The sequence below is a fragment of the Pholcus phalangioides genome, unplaced genomic scaffold, assembly GCF_987345545.1.
Source record: "Pholcus phalangioides strain wild (caught in Gottingen) unplaced genomic scaffold, Ppha-v1.0 ptg000042l_1, whole genome shotgun sequence".
NCBI classification, from domain to species: domain Eukaryota; kingdom Metazoa; phylum Arthropoda; class Arachnida; order Araneae; family Pholcidae; genus Pholcus; species Pholcus phalangioides.
The window spans coordinates 1,803,546-1,824,788 of NW_028301628.1; the positions used below are offsets into that span (position 1 = coordinate 1,803,546).

General features: G+C 39.5%; 1 protein-coding gene across 1 annotated transcript in view; it reads right to left on the reverse strand.

Moving 5' to 3' along the window:
* The window catches only part of LOC149063861 (claudin domain-containing protein 1-like), a 32,139-nt gene extending 11,157 nt beyond the window's left edge, over positions 1 to 20,982 (reverse strand). Inside the window, exon 1 of the mRNA XM_089254914.1 lies at positions 20,485 to 20,982. Coding sequence (XP_089111040.1) covers positions 20,485 to 20,710 — 226 coding nt within the window. The 5' untranslated portion in view covers positions 20,711 to 20,982. The remainder of the gene's footprint in view (positions 1 to 20,484) is intronic.
* Positions 20,983 to 21,243: the final 261 nt, after the last annotated feature.

The window sequence follows — 21,243 nt, forward strand, 5'->3', positions numbered from 1 at the left end:
CCATCGTCACGGACTATAGGTCAAGAAACGCTAGAATACACGATCCACACTTGGGGGCACTAGTTTATTTTTCATCCGAAACAAAATTGCATTTAAAATAATAACATGGGGTTGTTTTTTTTTGAATAACATTCCCGGCAGGAGGAAAAACTCTTATCATTACACGTTGTCTCGTCAAAGACGCGTGACGCCATACCATGCCATGCTATACTGGGCCGTAGCTATTCGACAAAGAAAAGCCAGGGGCAACGAGACCCCGGGCAACAAAATGACTTTCATTTTATTTGCCTTTCTCTCTCTACAGGCAGAGAGAGGAATGCGTCTTTATCATTATTAATATTTGTTTTCTGCCTCCCATTGTATGACTGAACAAAAGTGAATTTAATAAGAAAGATAATGATCATCAAAGCGCTGTCCCACTTTATTACTGTGATCATAAAAGACATCGCGTGTTGCGTGTAATTGGACAGCATTCAATTACTATAGGTTCTTAATAGTTACTCTCTCTCTCTCTTTGGCATCGTTGGCTGCAGAAAGAGTTTGTAACATCCAGAGATTTTAGTATCCAGATCAGAGGTGCATAACCTCCGGCCAGCGAAAGGTCTACGGGTAGAAAAGTATCAATACACACAACACGATTAAATACCTAGACTGGACATATTCCCTTCGAATGACCCATGCGGGATATCATAAAAAAATGGTGTGAAATTAAAGTTAGCAATTACAGTAAAAAAATGGCAAGTAAGTGTGTTAGGCAAGTAAAATTAGCAATTGCCGAAGACAAGCAAATTTCCCAATTACAGCCAAAAACATTGTCAAAGGTGATTAAATTTACTAATTACAGTCAAAAAAAATTGTCAAATGTGATTAAATTTACTAATTGCAGACAAAAAAATTGTCAAAGGCGATTAAATTTACTAGATGCAGCCAAAAAAATTGTCAAAGTCAATTAAGTTACCAATTACAGCCAAAAAATTGTCAAAGTCAATTAAGTTGCCAATTACAGCCAAAAAATTGTCGAAGGTAGAAAAAGATGACAATTACAGCAGATTGCTAATTATTTAAAAAATTGCGGAGAAAAACTGCATAAAATATCTGGCCAACGATTGTGCACCCCCTGATCTAGATCATAGTTTACCAAACTTTCTGGTTTCATCGGCTCCTTTTTCTTCATCTGAAACAATCATGACGCTAATCATTGAATCATATGGTATTCATCCGAGTTATCGGTGAATATCTTCTGGCTATGAAATCAAGCATACATCCTCAATAGTTTATGTGAACACCGTGACCCCCCGCCCCTCTCCAGGGTAGGTGAGGACCCGGGACAAATCTTTTGCTCTACAAATTCATTATAGAGGGGGGGGGGGCCCCACCAAATATCTCAGTCCAGGGAGCCTGGCTCTAGGTTGGGGGGGGGGGAGGGCATGGGCGAGCACCGAGATGTTCGCTGGGAAAAGAAAAATAATATTCCTGCATCAAATGTGCTCTCTAACTTTTTTTTCGAGATAGTGGACGCATTCTTTTTATTTCACCTGCACAGACCTGCTGCTTCTCTGTTATACAATCTGTGGAATTTTTCTCCGCTCAGCAAGAAACTCTGTGCACAGGAGACCATTCTCAGACTTTAAATGACTCATACTTTGCAAACTTATTCAACATAAAAAAAATGCTGCCTTTGTTACTTTTCTCCATAACCAACAAACGGGAAAAAATAAAATTTTATCAGCAAAAATGTGCTTTCTAGGGAATATTGAAAAATAAGTCCACAGAAAAGTATACAGAGTGTGTTATAAGTGCAAATGCGGCCTTTATGAAATCAACCGTCCGTCGTAGAAGTATGTTTCCAATTTTAAAAATGCTCAAAAGGTGTTCAAAAATAAGTTACCCTGCACCAGTTTTGAGAGTGAAAATACAGTGTGTAACAAAAAAAAAAAACCTAAATTTTTATACGGTCCCCTTGTTCTCTAACTTCTGGTTAGAAAGTTTTTGCCCTGTATCTCCTGAGTCCAACAGAAAAAAAAATTCGATTTTTCTTAGTGCAATATTTGCTGAGATATTTGAATTCAAAAAGCGTAGAAAATTTATGAAAGAACAGCAAAAAAAAAACACTAATAGACAACGCCTCCCTCTCCTTCATTTATGCTGTCCTTTCTCAACTTTTCTCCGATTTTTGAATTCGAATATCTTAGAGAATGCTGCACTCAGAAACATGGAACTTTTCTGTTGGCCTCAGGAGAGACAGGGCAACAACTTTCTAATCAGAAGTTTGAGGACAGTATAGAAATTTATATTCTTTTATTTTGTTACACTTTGTATTTTCACTCTCAAAACTGGTACAGGGTAATTTTCGAACGCTTTTTGAGCATTTTTTAAATTGAAACTATACCTCTACGTCGGACGGTTGATGGAATAATGGCCGCATTAGCACTTACAGGACACCCTGTATAGCATTATGTTACATAAGAAACATCATTGAACTGGAACTGCTACTACTTAACCGTACATGCACCTCGTACACATTCCTCTACGGGATTTCTAACGAATTGGTACATGACATGAATGTCGCTCTCCACTTGTTAATACAAGATATACAGAAGACTGGATGTTGTGAAGATATTTATTATTTGAGATGTTAATTTTTTAAGGAAGGAAAAAACTCATCTCTGCCTCTACCGGGAGTCGAACCCGGGTCCCTCGATTGCCGGACGAGTGCTCTGACCACTAAGCTACAGAGGAGATAGAGATTTTCCTTCGCTAGAGCGTATATATGCTCGTCGTATATATAGCCCTCTGGTGGCTCGTCGTCCATGAGCTATTAGCTGATTGGTTTCACCGTCCATTGCACGGTTCCGTTCGGCATATATACGCTCTAGCGAAGGAAAATCTCTATCTCCTCTGTAGCTTAGTGGTCAGAGCACTCGTCCGGCAATCGAGGGACCCGGGTTCGACTCCCGGTAGAGGCAGAGATGAGTTTTTTCCTTCCTTAAAAAATTAACATCTCAAATAATAAATATCTTCACAACATCCAGTCTTCTGTATATCTTGAACTGGTACATGTTATGAATCTAACGCGAAACTTTTTTCCTGAACTGGAACTGTTGTGATATCTTGGATTGAAATCGATAACCGGTTTTCGATTAGTGTGTCGCATAAAAAAGTCAATACAGTATGATATTGATAAATATTTTCTGAGCAATAATATTCGTTGAGTTGTCAAGTTTGCTTCAAAATTTTAACAGTTTATGTTTACGCAAGGTAAACTAACGTTAATAAAATACAGCGCAGACACACGTATGGAGAACATCATCCTCTTCCCCTTATAAAATCTTTCATCATTATGGTTATCACTGGGGGGCTGTAATTTACGCATTTTACTCAAATTAATTTACTTTATGCAAATATCAACTGTTAAAATTTTGAGGCAAACGTGATCATTTCACTAATATTACTGTTTAAAAAATATTTATCAATATTATACAGTATTTACTTCTCCTATGTGGCACATAAATCAAAAAACAGTCATCATTCTCAATCCAAAAATCTTTTTTATTTGATAGGCGACAGCAGTAGCTCCAGTTTAATGATGTTTCTTCATGTAATATAAAAGTTGCGTAAATGTGATAAATCCGGTTATTTTCATAATAACCGGTTAATTATGCATAATCATCGAGCATTTTGGTAATTTTGATAAATTTGTTTAAAATTTATCACTTTTACCGACGATAATGCATAGTACTCAAGCGTCGTTGGTAAATTTAATAAGTATACTAAAAAAAATTAACCACTTTTAACGGTGATTATGCATAGCGTCGCATCGTTAGAAAACAAGATAAATTGTACTATATGATATACTATACATGATAATTCATACATGTATTGTGCCATTATATCGAGGGTACGACCGTAACATTTGTTATCATTATGTCGGGGTCGGTATATTCATCACACCTACTAGACTCATTCGGAACTTTTTTAGTATTTATCAAATTCACCAATTACACTAGGGTATTATGCATAATCCCGGATAAAGGCGATAAATTTCAAGTATTTGTCAAATTTACCAACGGCGCTTGGGTGCCAGGCATAATGTCCGATGAAAGTGATAAATTTATCACTTATCAAGACGATTGGGAAGTGTGCATAACAACCTGTTATTATGAATAATAACAGATTTATCACATTTACTGTAACATGTATGTACAGTATATGTACTGTACTGTACACTTATTTTAAATATTTTCTAGAAGGCACATTTTTACTGGTAAAATTTTATTTTTACTCGTTTACTGGTTACGTTTAGTTTGATTCTGAAACTATTTCTTTCAATTATTCTGAATTTTCAAGGCTACTGGCATTATTTTTTGCATTTCTTCTCAACTTCCATGATTTTCATTTTCTGAATTTTCGATTCCCCCCCCCCTCTCTCATACGCACAGGAGATAAAAATCCGGGTTAAGGTGTGCTTTCCCCCCCCCCCCTTCCCCACAATGTTATTTCCGAACCGGGCCAGGCGTCTGGTGAGGGCAGCACTAGTGCAAAGTATTCGAATTATATACCGAAAAATTATATATCTCCAAAAAAATGTTTTCCAAAACGTAAAATGAGTCACTCTTTGAAAACCTATTGTTAGTCAATATAATGTGTTTATAGGGGGAGAAAAAATATTTTGATAGAAGATAATGGGGTAATCCAATAATTATATGATTTAAAAAAAGTATTAATCATTACAAATATTAATTTTAATAAGACTTAACTTTGGAGGAAACTGAAAAGCCCCGTTATAACGAACTATTGTATAATCCCGGCAAGGTAATCTCTATTGTTCCGTGTCCTTTGTTTGCGGTTACGGCCATGAATTGTCTTTCTTTTCCCCCTCTTTCATTAATGAGAGCTTTCTTTTCATTACCATGAGGGAATCTCCATCAAACATTATATTAAAATAGAGGGCGTGGGACTGGACTAGGTATTGAAGATATAGGGTGTGTTTGTTCCTGGCATCATCATTAGAGAGAGAGAGAGCGACGACATCGTTCGAGGCTTTTTTTTAAATATAGCTCTGAAATCGGCTCTTTTTCCCACGAGAATCATCACCTGGTCGGACCCGGACCAGGCCTCAGCATAGACTGCGGTTCGTTAACGAAGTAATTTCCGTATATTTAGTATATCACTGTGGCAATAAAGCGTGGGAGAATTAATCCGAGCACGGCGACCAGCACTATTTTCTTCTCGCTCTTTTACTCGGATGAGAAAACGTATGAAACGATTTTCTGTAACGCCTGCCAGGTTTACACTAGCAAACAAGAAAGATTACTAATACTAAACCACACATGCACCTCGTTCACATTCCTATGCGGAACCTCTAACGAATTGGTACACGTTGGAATGTGTGTGTATACGTGTTGTGAACCTAAGGTGATGTTTGTCTCCGTGCAGTGCTGCCATCTGCCATCAATTTTTCTCACCATGAGTGAATAATTATATTGCTGTAGGCCTGTTGCTCTCTGTGGCGAGACTTTTTAACTGAGAGATTTGCTCGTATTCGCACCCCGAAGTTGGGAACCGGTTATAAGAACCCCTGCATTGCAGCTACATATACAGGGTGACTCAGAAAAGATGTGAAAACTTTAAGAGGTGTTAGTACACACAAAAACAGACAAATTTCATCAGAGAATGCATACTCTAAAATAAAATGCAAACGTGCTACAGGGCGCAACATAGTAAAACCCAGGCACACCAAGGCTGCGGCCCCCAGCTCGTGTTCTTGTAGATGGCTGATCTGCCACCATCTGTAAAATCTCGTCTTCCACACCTGCAGTTCTGGCAGTCCTTGTGCAGCACTGACATTCGTGCTGCCTCTGTGGTACTTCCGTTTGCAGCTCCGTAAATGAAATGCATGTCTGCTTTTTCAGTATTAATAAAGTACGCCATTATCCCATACGTTACAACTGTTAGAACGCGGTTGCATGCTGGAATAACTTCACAGGGCTGGCGTCCGCGCCGTTTATTCACTGTGGCGCAGATTTGCATACGGTTTCTTCTTCTTCCCCAGGTTACATTTGCATGCATCCTCTCGATAAATTTAAACAGGAATGACGTTTTAACGTTTGCGGAGCGGTCATTTCAAAACGCGCTAGCGCGTTTGCGTTTCATGTTAAACACATGCATTCTTTAATGACAAATGTTTGTATTGGTGTGCACTATCACCTCTGAAAGTTTTTCCCATCTTTTCAGAATCACCCTGCATATATGTTACTTTTTTTCAAACCGAGCTCAACTCATGGGCAGTTTACCACCTAGTGAGTTGTGCCGGAAGTGTACGTGTATATATTTAACAGTCTGAGTGCGTACTGCAGTTCCCAACTTCGAGGCACAAATGCGAGCCGATCTCCCCGTTAAAAAGTCTCGCCGCAGAGAACAACATGCCTACAATGGTATAATTATTCATTCATTACACTTCACGCACCGTGAGTTGAGGAAAAACTCGTAGTTCAAAAAAATTGATTGCAGATGGCAGCACTACACATAACAAGTATTACACGGAAACAAACTTCACGGAAGGTTCACTATATATACACACACATTCCAACATGTACCAATTCGTTAGAGATTCCACAGAGGAATATGTATTATGTATACGCAGAGGATAAGTATTGTCTGGTTTAGTAGTAGTAGTCCGAGTGCGTAAAATCGTCCGCCCAGCAGCGATGGTATGGAAATGGAATAATAAGATGCCTGAAGATTGTTACAAGCAACACCGTCTTAACGCATGGGCTGTACCGGGCACAGCCGGGGGAAGTGAAGGTGGGGGGAGGTTCTCGTGGTTATGTGATCTATGTAGACGTATCAATTTAGAAACTAATAATTGCCAATAGGTATTTCCAGTCTGGTAAAGAAAGAACCTTGATCATCTTAGCCCTGGGGGTGCCATGATGCTGTTTGTTTGCTTCTAGATACCTGTGACCATTAGCGCACGCAAAGAGGGGGGGGGGGGATTTTGGGGTTCTAACCCCTCCCCCCCCCCCCCCTGAGCCAAGATTATAGTGTTATTTTGCAGGAAAAAAAAATCAAACTCCCCTCGAGAAAATTTTGCGTACGCCTATGCCTGTGACTACGCCCATCTTAAGAACATCATGGGGGGGGGGACCTAGCGCACTACCTACTTTCAGTAGCTTAGTGGTAGAGCACTCGTTCAGCATAGGAGAACCCGTGGATTCGAGTCCCCGTGAAAGCAGAGATAATTTTTCTTTCCAAAAAATCAGCATCTACCTACCTATAGCGCCAATGTTTTCCGTATATGTCGTGAATTTTATTAATTAACATATTTAAAAACCTGATACGGTAGAACCTGTCGATAACGGACACCCATGGGACAAAACATTTTGTCCGCTAACGGGGAGTGTTCGCTAATGGGAAGTACGATTCACAATCGGACCTCGTTTAAACGACGTTTGTCTTCGGTCATAAGTTGTTTCAATATGTTACTGTATGTAAAAGTGATACACCGTTGGTCATGCATATTGTATATACGTACCAATCGTCTCGATGAATACGGTTTGATTAAATTTCAATGCATTTATCACTTTTACCGGCGATTATGCATAATTTTCCTATAAAGTTGGTAAGTCTGACAAATATGGGATAAATTTATCGCCTTTCTTCTCTTTAGTGAACCAATTAATTATTTTTATGGTAAATACGTGCTCTACACGTATTTTGCAATAAAAATTAAATGGAAATAGTGTAAAAAGATTAGAACGTTAATAACAACATTATCAGTTTTGTGATAATATTGGCTTTCTTCACACGTTATAGACGAACAAAACCAACATTACCATTCGAATTCACCATCCTGGACTATAGTTACGTTCAGTTAATTAAGTAATTTATTGACGATTTTATCTTATTTACCAACACGAGCTTGGGATCAAATGTAATATTAGTTGGATATGATAAATTCTCGGTTTATGACCAAAAATTAATAAATTAGAATTTGAAAATAAATTGGAGTTTGCCTGATTTTACTGTCCGCTATCGAGAGTGTCCTTGTCCTCTAACGGGGGGGGGGGGTGAAATACATTAAAGCTCTATTCCATGGAACCAGGGATCAGAGAAGTGTCCGTTGAGGGGAGGTTCATTACCTGTAGTCCAGGTTCCACTGTAGTCCCACAATTGTGATCGTAGAAGTAGTTATACACTTTAAAATACAAACTTTACAACAACGTATGCAAGCAATATTACGGGGGTGAAAAAATTGGCGGTGCTTTAAACATGGCCTCCACATCGTAGAGCAGGGCCGCTGGTTAGACTTTTCACGGGCCCTTCTACAGTTAATTTATTGCGTGAAAAAAACCAAAAATTATACCCCGGGCCCCAGTGCTAGTGCCCTGTCAGCGCCGCCCATGACTTTAAAGTACTGTCAGTGCTCAAAGGGTTAAGGAATAAAATCGGGAAGATAAGATGAAGTTTAATATCATTTTATCATCTCAAAATAGCATCTCGAATGCGTTTGTCAGCATTTACTGCCGGTTTCTCGTTTAACCGGTGTGTGTGTGTGTGTCTACCCACAAAACACATACCAAGATATCTCGGTCCAATTCCACGAAAAATGTGAAAGCACAAAGGAGGAAGAAACACGTCCGGAGATGGAAAATACGTGACGTGACTAGACATTTAAAGTCAATGAATGGATACCTACGGAACCGTATCCCCCATGTTTGTTGTTGCCATTGCCTTTGAAATACATTATATATTCATATATGTATGTAAAGCACATATAAAAGGAGGAAACGGAATCCGATTGGCTGCTAGTCTCGAGATACTTATGTTCCCATCTCACGTTCACTTTTCTTTTTGGAGCGGATCATCGCACGGGTTTTTGGAGTCGGATTAAGGATATCTTGGTAAGAGAGAGAGAAAAAATTGGATTAAACTGAATTTTTTTTTAAAAGAAAGGAAACAGAGAGAAAGTTAACTTTCGGTTAACATCGTTCTTGTCCAAGGAATAACTTGCCCGTTGGGAGAAATGCCGGGAATGCGAAAACATGAGCAGGAGTATTGCGCTTGTTTTTGAAGTATTCCTGATGTAAAGCACCGAACTCTGCATTCTTGAATGGCTTTATTCAGGAAAAATAAATAAAATTTAGATCTTAAGGTTCGTTGAATTCTTTTTTCAAAAGCCTGAAGGTTTTTGAAGTTATCTTGATGACGACTTCAGTACAGATAACAAAATTGAAGAAAGCTTTCCCTTTGTTGAAAAAACAACGAGACATATGGTCGCAGTGATGGTATTGGCTAGAATGAATGATCAGTTCAAATTGGCGTAGAATTGAAAATGATCAGTTCAAATTGGCATAGAATTGAAAATGATCTATAGTCTGTTTCAGGTTAACTTTGCAGTGAAGAGAAAGGTAGAGAGTGTATTCCTTCGCCGCAAAATATAGTTCTCATATATCGGAGGTTTAAGATGAACCTTTATACATAATATTTCAATTTTTTCTATGATTTTGAAAAAAATACTGAAAAAAAGTCGTTTTGAACCGATGTTTACTTGTTTAAAATTTTTAAATTATAAAAAATATTGGTTACCATTATTAAAAATCCATAGCAACGGCAACGACACTCTGGCGCGATATCCTAGAAATTTTCCCCGCCAAAATCACTGTCGTGTTTTTTTTCGTTACACAATTATATACTGTATATATACATTTTTTTTTCGTTATTTTGTTGAATTTTCCATAACGATACAATTTTGCATTCAGTTTTACATGCAGTTGTAGGCTTACATAAAAACGAATATTCAATCAGTTTTATTTTCTCCTAAAAATAGGCTTCAGTGAGTTCAGATATTCACTCATAGATTACAAGAAGTGTTTCTCTTCCAGGAGAGTGCCGATACTATTGTGACTTGTGAGAGGCCCTCTATGGGTGCAGAAGTTTTGGTTATAGATCCTCCTTTTTTTAATTATTTATTTTTTGCCATGTTTATGGGATAGTTTTAGTTTCCGATCACGGAGAGTGTTGACAGAGTCGCGACTTCCACTCACACGAACGGACGCCATCTTCCACCCACCTGTTTCTCCTCATGCCCCTTGCCTATAGCGTCTCTTCAAATATAACAAATGAGTGGGGTGGGGGGGGGGGTCCACAGTGGTTTGGGCTTTCATCTGTTATGTGACAGTTGTGTCTTAATTTTCACCAGAGATAGCCACGCTAAAGTTCTCTGCTCTTCCATTCCTGAATACTATATTTTTGGTTTTTGAATATTCGTTGTAAACAAAACTCCATAAGAATAATCCGTAATAACCATGAGCAGCACATCAACCGTAACAAAAGACTAAAGCTGTCGGGAAAACAAGTGGCATCGACGTATACCTTTTCGGGGAAGGGGGGAGGTCGAGTGACGGAAATTTCGGCAAGAAAAGTGAGTAAAAAAATTCTAAACTTTTCCGTATCATTATTATTATTTGGTGCTATTCCTGCATTTACATGTGAAAACAGAGTTAACCTGCTTCTTCTTAATTTATATAACATTAATTTTTTCCATATAAATTGAAGAAAAAATTAAAAATCCCCAAGTTTTTGAGAGCCATGGTTAATATACAGTATTTTAAAATTACACGTTGCTTTCATAATATTGTTTAGATTTTTTTTTTGTAAATAAATTTCAGCTGAGGGAAGGGAAATATTGCAGAAAAATATGACTTTTTTGAAATTTTTAATGTTACTTACGGCACATCAATGAAGAGTAAGTGACACGCTGATAGAAGATAATTATTTTTTCTAAATTTTAAAACATTTTCTAATCAAAAAACAAAACAAATCATTTCAAAAACCTCACTTTAATTTCTGAAAGTATCGGCAGTGGTTCGCTTTTAATTCTATAATTATTACTAATTTAACTGTGCAATTACGTTACACGTAAAAAATATTTTTCTCAGTGAGATTGGCGAGAATCGGCCATACCTTACCGAGGCTGCGCATCGATACATTGGTTAAGAGGCTTTCGTTCCCATAGCAACGAGTGATGCGGTTCCCTCGTAGCTTCCCCTTCACTGCAAAGTTAACCTGAAACGGACTATAGAGCTGTGTTAATTAGCATTTTTTTTAGTTGCGGATCAGTGAAAATGAGAAAATTAATTTGTGGGCAGAATAAATGAATTTAAATTATTTAAACTATTTGAGGACCGGCAAAATAAATAAATAAATATAAGAAATAATTAGCGACCAGAAAATAATGAAGAGGTGGGAGAGAGCGAGAAATAATAATAAAATAGATTGAACAAAAATATAAATAGAAAGGAATAATTTGAGAACAGGCAAAATAAGTAGAATAGCTGGCAGAGCAGCAGAAAATGAATAAATAGGAGAAATAATTTCAGAACCGGTGAATAATAAATAAATAATATGGAAATAATTTGTGAACAAGCAAAAACTAAATGTATAGAAATAATTTGAGGACCAGTAAAAAAATAAACACATTTACATAGGAGAAATAATTTGCGAACCGGCAGAAAATAGATGAATGGGGAAAAATAATTACTGACTAGCAAAAAATATGAATAAACAGATATTATTTGGGGACAGAAAAAAAAAAATACATAAATGGGAGAAAAATAATTTGCTGACTCTCTCTGACTCCTGAAGAAAATTGGCCTAAGGCAGTGTTTCTCAACTTATGGTTCGTGGACGATGGGGACAGGTGGTCAGCTGGCAGACCAGATAATAATTTAATTCTAATTGAATGAAGCGCCACAAAATACAGAGATGTGTCCTAAGATGCGGACAATATGGTTACACTACTCACATTTGTAGTCAGTCGAGTTGTTTCAGACATTTTACTGGTCAGATTTTTATGATCAGAAAGGTTGAGAAACGTCAGGAATCCATGCCCAGGGTAAAATGATTGTTATCGCGCGGTCTCGTATTCACTAATAACGTATGAATGGAAAAATTCTCGGTCAATGATATTGTACGGAATAAGATTCAACGATTGACCTCGTTCTTTCGGATGGAAATGGAAGACAAAAGTTGATAAATCGTAGATGTACGTGCTTCAAGAAACTCACAATAAATGGATTATGATGTATATAAAAAAAGAAAAACACAGGGTCCGAATCCATGAGAAAACACACACACACAATACATGGAAACTTTTCTCCTCTGGTGGAGAAGGATTTATAATCTCGGAGACCCGAATCACATGCTTTGTGTGTTTCAGTGAGTAAAATACATAACTATATGTAGTATTATCCCATCACAAAATAGATAAATCTGTGGCGTTATTTTCTCATGTCATTTTTTAAACAACCGGCGTGAGAATCTCTGTTATTAGCAACGACCATATTTTTATTCACTAAAGTACGGTAGTGTACAATACAAAGCGAATTTTCACTTTTGGTCGCACCTTGGACCTTCACTCGTGTATCGGGGTGCTGTAGATGCGACTTTAACAGCTCTACCCACCTTCATCATCGCTCTGCCAATTAAATGCAACATTGCATTGAAGCCATGGTTGGTATAAGACAATAGAGATGATGACAATTTAAGAGTCATCTCTCGCACCATCTCTAATATAGTGAAAATTTTAGAAAAGAAATGTATATCGAAAGGTATAGTGTATGGAGGTTGACATATGGAGGTTGTGGATCTGTGACTGCTGTCATGTATAAGGAAGGGCATCTTGGATTCCTATGTTCGCGTTTTCAGGGATGCAGTTGACGCTTATTCCATTTGCATGGATGATAACGCGCGTCCACATAGGGCTGATATGTTCGTCGAATTTCTGGAAGTTCGCGACAGAACAGCTCTTACCAGACGCGCGACGAAAATAATAACAGGCCCCTGTCCGAAAACAACAGCGGGGCCAGGTTCGTCTCAACAATATCGTTTCCCCAAAAATGTTTAGTACCACGTTTGTCCCGATTTATGGGAATTGTTTATTCCCATATTCCCCATTATTTCAGGAAAAAAAACATTAATGCTGAGAAATAACCATACAAAAAATTTTAAACACGCTATTAAATTTAAATTAACATAAAAAAACAGTAAAGTTCAGAACTGACGATGAATTTAAACTAATGAGAGAAACAATTCCCGAAACTGATGATAATCTTAGAATTCATGGAAGAAATGATTACAGCATTGATGATGAAAGAAAGAATTTCAGAATTAAGATGATAAATGAAAGATTTTAAGATGATGGATCAATTTATCATCTTAATTACTTAGTGGTAATGGAAATTCAGCATTGGTGCAAGTGATAATTCTAGAATGAATAAAAATTCAGAATAAATGGAAGAAATAATTCCAGAAAAATCATAAAAATTCAGAATAAATGGAAGAAATAATTCCAGAAAAATCATAAAAATTCAGAATAAATGCAAAAAATAATTTAGGAATTGATGAAAGCGTCTAATAATTTACCGTAAGTGCGGGGTCCGGTACGACCGCACCTGTCACACCCCACACCCCCCCAAGGTCGGCTCTGATTCACTAGATAAAATGTCCAGACCTAAAGCATGCCTGGAACGCTTTTGAGAGTTTCAATTGCTGCTTGTCAACCTCTCAGAACCATCCAGGAGATGAAAACAGCGTTGCCTGAAGAGCGCAGTGGCCCTTTATTGCCGCTGTGCAGTCTTGCGAGCATCGTGCCGGATTCTCGTTGTGAGAATCTAGGTTCGAATCCCGTTAATGGATTAGTAGTGGTTGGCTGCAGTTGGTTTTCTGCGGTTTTCCAACTTAGAGGTGCGAATATGAGCCGGTTTCCCATTCGAAAAGTCTCTCCGCAGAGAGCATCCTTCAACACGATATATACTTACATAGCATGAAAATCCCAAACATTTTCTATCTTCACTCCGAAATATGGAACACAGGTGGTCGCACCAGCAAGAACGCTGAACAAGCACAACTCTCTGGCACCATGATTATGTGTAAGGCTACGCATATAAACACACACAGCACGGTCCTTCATTCGTTATTAGAAATTATTCAGAAGAATGCGTACGAGGTGCATGTCATGTACGGTTAAGTAGCAGTCGCTGCTGTGGTGGTCGAGTGGTCATAGTGACAGACTCGCATCGCGAGGACTCGGGTTCGAACCCCACAGTGGTAGTCAGCTGAAGTTGGTTTTCCTGTGGTTCCCAAATTCAAGGCGTGAATGCGAGCCGATCTCCTCTTCAAAAAGTCTCACCACAGAGAGCAATAGGACTACACAACGGTACAATTATTCAATCATTACACTTCACTCATAATTGAAAAAATTGATGGCAGGTGGCAGCACTACACATAACAAGCCTTACAACTGTAAGACCAGGCTCTGTTCCATGAGGGATATAAGCCCTTTACCCCGAGGGGCTGGACCTATCGTTACACAGCTCATAACAAGCCTTACACAGAGACAAACATCACCTTAGGTTCACAACACGTACGCGCACATTCCAACATGTACCAATTCGTTGGAAACTCTGTAAAAGAAAGTGGACGAGAGAGAGATGCATGTGTAGTTTAGTAGTAGAACCAAATCTAATTTTTTTCTTCACCCATACATAAAGATTTAAAATTTATTTAGATTTAATTAATTTTTAGATTTATTTTACATATTATACCGTCTCTATATTGGTTCTTGCCGTCAGTCATCTCCACGAATCATATATACAGTATATATATTTTTCTCCCCGTCCGCGAATTATTCGTCCGATGTATTTATTTTTTGCCCACTCACCAGTTATTTCGCCTATTATATGTACAGTCGACGCTCGATGTAACGACCCTCTTCGTCCCGTCGAAAACTGACGTTATACGTATTGGGAGGGTCGTTAAATCGAACGTAAAACATATATGATAGTCGATCTATGAAAGAATTTGGGACTTATCCTACCCTTCGTTGCAATGGGATTTTCGCTATAACGTGGGGTCGTTATAACGAGCGCCGACTGTACTTAGTTTTTGCCGGACGGCGGAATTGTTCAACTACTTTCCCTCACCCACAGCTGCAAAAAAGTTTAAAAACTCTGGCCTAGACACTGGATACCCCGTATCCCCCATACCTATGCGTTAGAATAGGCGACTGTATTCAAGCAGGGCCGCAACTAAATACTTTTTCAGCCGGGGTTGGAACGCATTTTCGCGTGCACATGTAATGTAGAACAAACAGTTAAAGGGTGCATTCGGTGCCCTCCCCCCTTCCGTGAAGCGCCCGGGGCACAAGATCCGCCTTCCCCCCCCCCCCTTCTTTCTAGTTGCGGCCATGCATTCAAGGGTTCCAACCAGCAATTTCTCAACAACTCTATCAAAACCAATTAATAATGGAAATCTGATCAATTTATCATTTATTTTTTTCACCAAGTGTAAATACACTCTTGTGTGCTCCGGATATTATTCTTCCACTCTTCCATTATTCAACCCGAGATTCACAAAATAGAAAAAATATGGGACTTTAAAGAGAGGGGGAAACACACGTTAGGATAAATGGAATGTAAAAATATATGCCACATAAATATTTTAGTGGCCCGTTGATCCATTGTTTTCCACTATTCATTAAAAAAAAGGGCACATGGATGAAACAAAGAGAGAAATTGAAAATGTGTTTCCACAATAGCGTCCGTAGCACGTGAAGCCCGGTAATGGCGATGCGGGTCATATCATTAACCTACATTAAAAGAGTTCTTTGTCTTCACCCTGACTAGTCTGGTCATCATTCCAGATTAGTCATGAATCAATATCATCCATCACTTATCGGACGTTGACTTTTTTACGACACCACGTGGCCATGCAAATCAAGACTGATCACGGACAGACGGTGGCGTACGAGTCAGTTGGGGGTGGTTGCTCGAGCACCCAAAGCGTTTTATAGCACCGGTCTGAGCACCCCGAGAATTAATTCAGAGAAATCAAAATATTTCCTATATATAAAGATTTAGTCGAGAAAGTCTGAAACACTTCCGCCGACGCCTCTGCACTCTGCAGACAGAGGTGTATTTACGGGGGAGGGGGGGGGCTTAGCTGGCTATAGCCCAGTTCGGCAAACTGGAGGAATGAGTGGTGAAGAAAATTGAAAATTTGTAGAATGAAAGAGAAAGGTGACAAAATTTGTTTATATATAGCCGCATAGGCGTACGCAGAATTTTCTTGAAAAGGGGGGGGGGGCTTACGTTTTTTCCCGCAAATAACACTATAATCTTGGCTCAAGGGGGAGGGGTTAGAACCCCAAATCCCTCCGCCCTTTGCGTACGCCAATGTATAGCCGACAAATAGCAAAACAATAAATCCGCCTCTGCCTAGAGAGCGAAGGACAGTGAGTGACAAAACGTGTAACAAAGGTAGTTTTCAAGCATGGATGAGTAAACAAAAGAGTGGCAGAGAAAGCAAGGAACCACGTCAGTGAGCGACCAAAAGAATGACATAAAAAGTTTGCATGCGCGTGAGGGACCAAAAGAGTGACATCAAAAGTTTGCATTCGTGTGATGGACCAAAAGAGTGATTTAAATCGTGTGCAAGCATGTGAGTGACCCTAGAGCAGTGTTTCTCAACTACCGGATCGCGGCCCCGGTGGCCGTGAGGGGATTCACTATTTCGTTTTTCCTCATTAGTCGAACGTATGATCGGGCCTTCCACTCACAAGAAAAGGAATCAACAGGGCCGTGGCCTTCCCAAGGTTGAGAACCACTGACCTTGAGCAGTGTTTCTCTAGCGTATTCTAGATCATGACATCATTCATACCAGGCCGCGAGTGATACACTGTTTCTTTCCCCCCCCCCCTTCAATTTACGTTAGTCGTGTGTCTTCAACTTACAGAAATAAATGAAACCGAGCTGCGGGCTTCCAAACATTTAGAGCCACTAACGTAGAGCGTGTGCCAGCATGTGAATGACACCTCTGTCAACGAAAATTCGGACTAATTTTTTTTTTCCGAACCAAAAAGAATTTCCCTTCGGAAGAACAATTCTTTCAACATGGATGCCAAATATATACCAGTGGTTCTCAACCTTTGGAACCCCTCATTTGTGTTTCTGTGTCACTCTTTTGGTCACCCCATGCTCACACACTCTTTAAGTCACTCTTTTAGTCATTCACATGCGTGAACATTATTTTCATCACTCACATTCTTGCACTAGCTGTAGGTCACTCTTTTGATTGAGCACTGACATGGTTCCTTGCTGGGTCACTCCGTTGGTCATTTACACCTTTACACATGCTCTAGGTCACTCTTTTAGCCATTCACATGCTTGCACGTGCTCTAGGTCATTCACTGACCTGATCCCTCGCACTGTGGGTCTCTCTTTTGGTCACTCACATGTTTGCACGCAATCTAGGTCACTGTTTTGGCCATTCATAAACTTGCACAAGCTCTAGATCACTCTTTTGGTTATTGACATGCTTTCACACTCTCTAGGTCATTATTTTTGTCATTCACAAGCTTGCACACACACACACACACCAAGTCACTATTTTGCTCACTCACGTGATTTTAAACTACCTAGGTCACTTTCTTAGTCACTCATTGACCTAGCCCCTAGCTGTCTGGGCAAAGATGGATTTATTGAGGGTTATACAAATTTTGCCATCCTTCTCCCATTCTAGTAATTTTTTTGGTTAACCATTCCTCAAATTTGCCACCCTGGGGGTATAGCCAGCTAAGTCCCTGTAAATACACCACTGCGTGGCCTGACAATTGGGATAAATCACAGAAATATACGTATTCCTTCAATTTTTATCGATTTTTAAACTATTTAAGAATTTATGGGACACCCTGTATACACGCTAAAACTTCTGAAATCAAAACACTAGACTATATAAGAAAGAAAAGTCGGGCAATGTATGTCAAAGTATGTCGTCCATTCCATAATTTTACGTGATTTGGGCCACAATCGCTGACCATACATTTGCACGATAATCAAAATGACAGAGACGTCGTCTCTTGGTTTTTCTACTTTAACGCGCCTTGACCTTGTTTTCTTTCTTGGGTTGCGGTTATCCTTCCTCGTTTTGGCAACGAATTCCTACCTTTTTTTCGGAAGAATATGTTAATTATAAAATACTGTATGCACGTATGTGCTTTGAATCCTCGAATTCAAAGAGTCAAACCTTGCGTCGTATATTAGCTAAGAATGTCACGTAAGTGTTCATTTCCTTTTAAAAGGGACTATTAACTACATGTTTTTCTTTTTCTCTCCCCCATCATCAGTAGTTTTTCTTCCGTTTTCAACATGAGATAAAGTCGGCTCCGCTCAAGCGGATGTTAATGATTCCAGCACACAATATCCGATTAAACGGGGAGCAATTCAATTGCCATTTTTACAACGTTAGTATAGTTTGTACATTGATAACTGATGAAGAATCAATGTTAATGAAGCTTCTCGCATAAATCAGACATCAAAAATGAAGTGAAAATTATATTTAATTACAATGATCACAATAACCGATTTTTTTACTTTTCATCAGGAAAGTTATAGCGTCCTCTATTGGATCAACAAAGAATATAAATAAAATAATTAAATGTAAGTATTGAAGACAACTTTAATACTTGGAAGCCAGTCTCTGCTCTCAAATGCATTTATCTTAAGTAAATATTTCCCATTAATTCTAAATGTTTCAGTCAAAAGAAACATTATGTGCATAGTGGTTGATGTGTATGAACAGCATGGGTGAAAATATGAGGGGGGGGCGCATTGCCCTTTTAGCGTCAAAGGTGGAGTCGACTGATCTAATGTCTATATGAATTGACATCATCATCGTGGCCTCCCCAGACTTTCAAGTCTATCTCCGCCTATGAGGAACAGTTGACGTGTAGAAGCGTAATATTCGATTATAAGTGGTGGTAGGGGGGAATCGTCGAAATCATCATATTAAGCGAAGAACTTGAACATTGTCTCTATGAGAGAAAATTTGGTGTCGGAGGACTTTATATGTTAAAGCGGGATATCAGTTATCCTGTTAAGCGGGACCGACTGTACTTGTATAGTCAGCCATACCATGAATAGATACAGGGTCTCCAATATCCTCACCATGTTGATTCAAGATTATTTTCTAATTTTAAAGGTGGACTTAATCTTACAGCAGTGATTCTCAACTTTGGGCCATATACCCCTTTCAGTCTAGGGATATTGTAAGAGGGCCACGGAGGGAAATCGAGTGGAAAAGGGCCCATGACATTGTTAAGAAAGGCCATAGAGAGCTGTAGAAAAAGATCTGATGGGGATAAATAAATCGCTTATGAATCATGGTGGGGGGGGGGGGGGTATGGCTAACTTTAGAATCATGCAAAACTGCCCATAGAATCAGAGCCATCTTAACGCATGAGGCCATCCAAATGATGGCCCTTGGTCAGCATATATGAGATCTGGTATTATGATTTTTGAAAGTAAATATGCGAATACGTGAGCTTCTTCTCTTGTCATTTGCAGCTAAGTATGGGCCCGAAAGCATCATTTTACTCGGAACTTGGAGGGTTGATGATGTTGAGACGACTCTGCATTGAAACAGCCGTAATTACGGAGGGGGGCAGGAAACCTCAGCAACGTACCATCAAAGCTGACATCCGGTTAGCCAATTATGTGTAGAAAGATGATCATTTAGGGGGAGGGGGTTAGTTCCTGATGCCAATAGTATGGCTATGCGTGGAAAACGAAAGGTGAGACCTCTTGGTATAGACTGCAAATAGTTTTTAATTTCTTTGCTTATCACGATCTGCTGTACAGTATTTCATATGCGTAAACTTCTATTCAACCCATGGGCCCGAGCCGCACCTTCTCAATATGTATTTGCCATCATCTTCATAATACCGTGTGGGAATATTGAGTTTGAGGTGCCCCTCCCCCCACGTCAATATTTTTGAACTACTCCAATATTTCCAGCTAAAGCTGCTAAACAGCAAGTGGGTTCGATTTAAAAAGGCGAAACAAAAATTACAATTCCCTCTCGCGAGCGTAATAACCATGCCCCCCACCCCACAACCTGATGCAGGGTCCTTAGGCTAGGATGTTTGGCTTGCCCTCTATAGTGAATTTATAGCTTGAAAAATAAAAAATAAAAATGCCGATAATTGTCCCAGTCGTACCTTTGGTTGGGGGGGGGGCGAGTTACAGAGAGATGGAAGGCAGATGCACGGAGATCTTTGACAGGTCCGCAACTAGATACTTTGTCAGCCGGGACAGGAACACTTTTTGGTGTCTCGTGTAATGTAGAAGGAGCAATTATAAAGGGTGAATTCTCAGCGCCCAATCTAGCCCAGCACCCGGAGCACCAAACCTACCTGTTCTCCTCCCCCTCCCCTAGTTGAGAAGCTCGTCCTTGTAAATCTTCTTCTAGATCATAGACACAGAGTAATACAATCTCATAGAAGACATAGAATATTTAATCCTATGTCTATGTCTCCAATAGACCAATGGGGTCCTCGGGCACACTCAAATAAAATTTCATTTTTGGTGTTTTTAAGTCGCCAATGGCTTTGAAGACGTTTAAGTGGTATGATGTAAAAATACTCACCTCCCTTGGGCTTCTTGTCCGGGAAACATATCCTGAAAATACCCTCGTCACGGTTATAGTACCTCAGGTCGGATTCGAATTCCTGTAGGCTGGCCAATCGCTCGTTCCCGTCCGGATTCACTCTCACCTCGTACCAATTATCCGTACCGAACGATATCGAAGTGCAAGTCAGGGCAACGACAGCAGCAACAGTCGCGACAGAGAGCGCTACGGCCGAGCACGCCATCAATTAATCACACTGGCCTCCGCAGCAGGTCAGCAATTATAACCAGTCTCCTCACCTCACTCACCACTGACTCTCACTGGTGATGACAAAATCCACGAACAATATCGTGGATACGATACGTACTCGAAAATATAATTCAAAGACGCGCTAAAACAGACGCGACCGAACAGACGCCGGTTCTTTCTTGTTGTGCGGAGTGTGTGCGTACACTTCCCTCTCCAGCAGCAGCCAAAAGGTAGTACGTAATGGCATCAGTCACGCAACGTCGACTTATGGCAGCAGCGAGGTAGCTCGACGAGTTATGTTAAATATAAAAGAGTAGAGAGTCTAGTTTGTTTTTTTTTACATTTCTCTTCTTTTCTCTACCCAATATCTACCGCCATTACCCTCTCTCTCTCTCGCTCCTTCGGGCAGTGGGTCGCCTACAAGAAAAGCACTTGATGATGGAGACTGAACGGGTTGGGATAAAAAGAAGTAGGTGAAATGCTTGGAAGTGCAGACTTGTGATCCTCTGTAGCAGCAGCAGCAGCTGA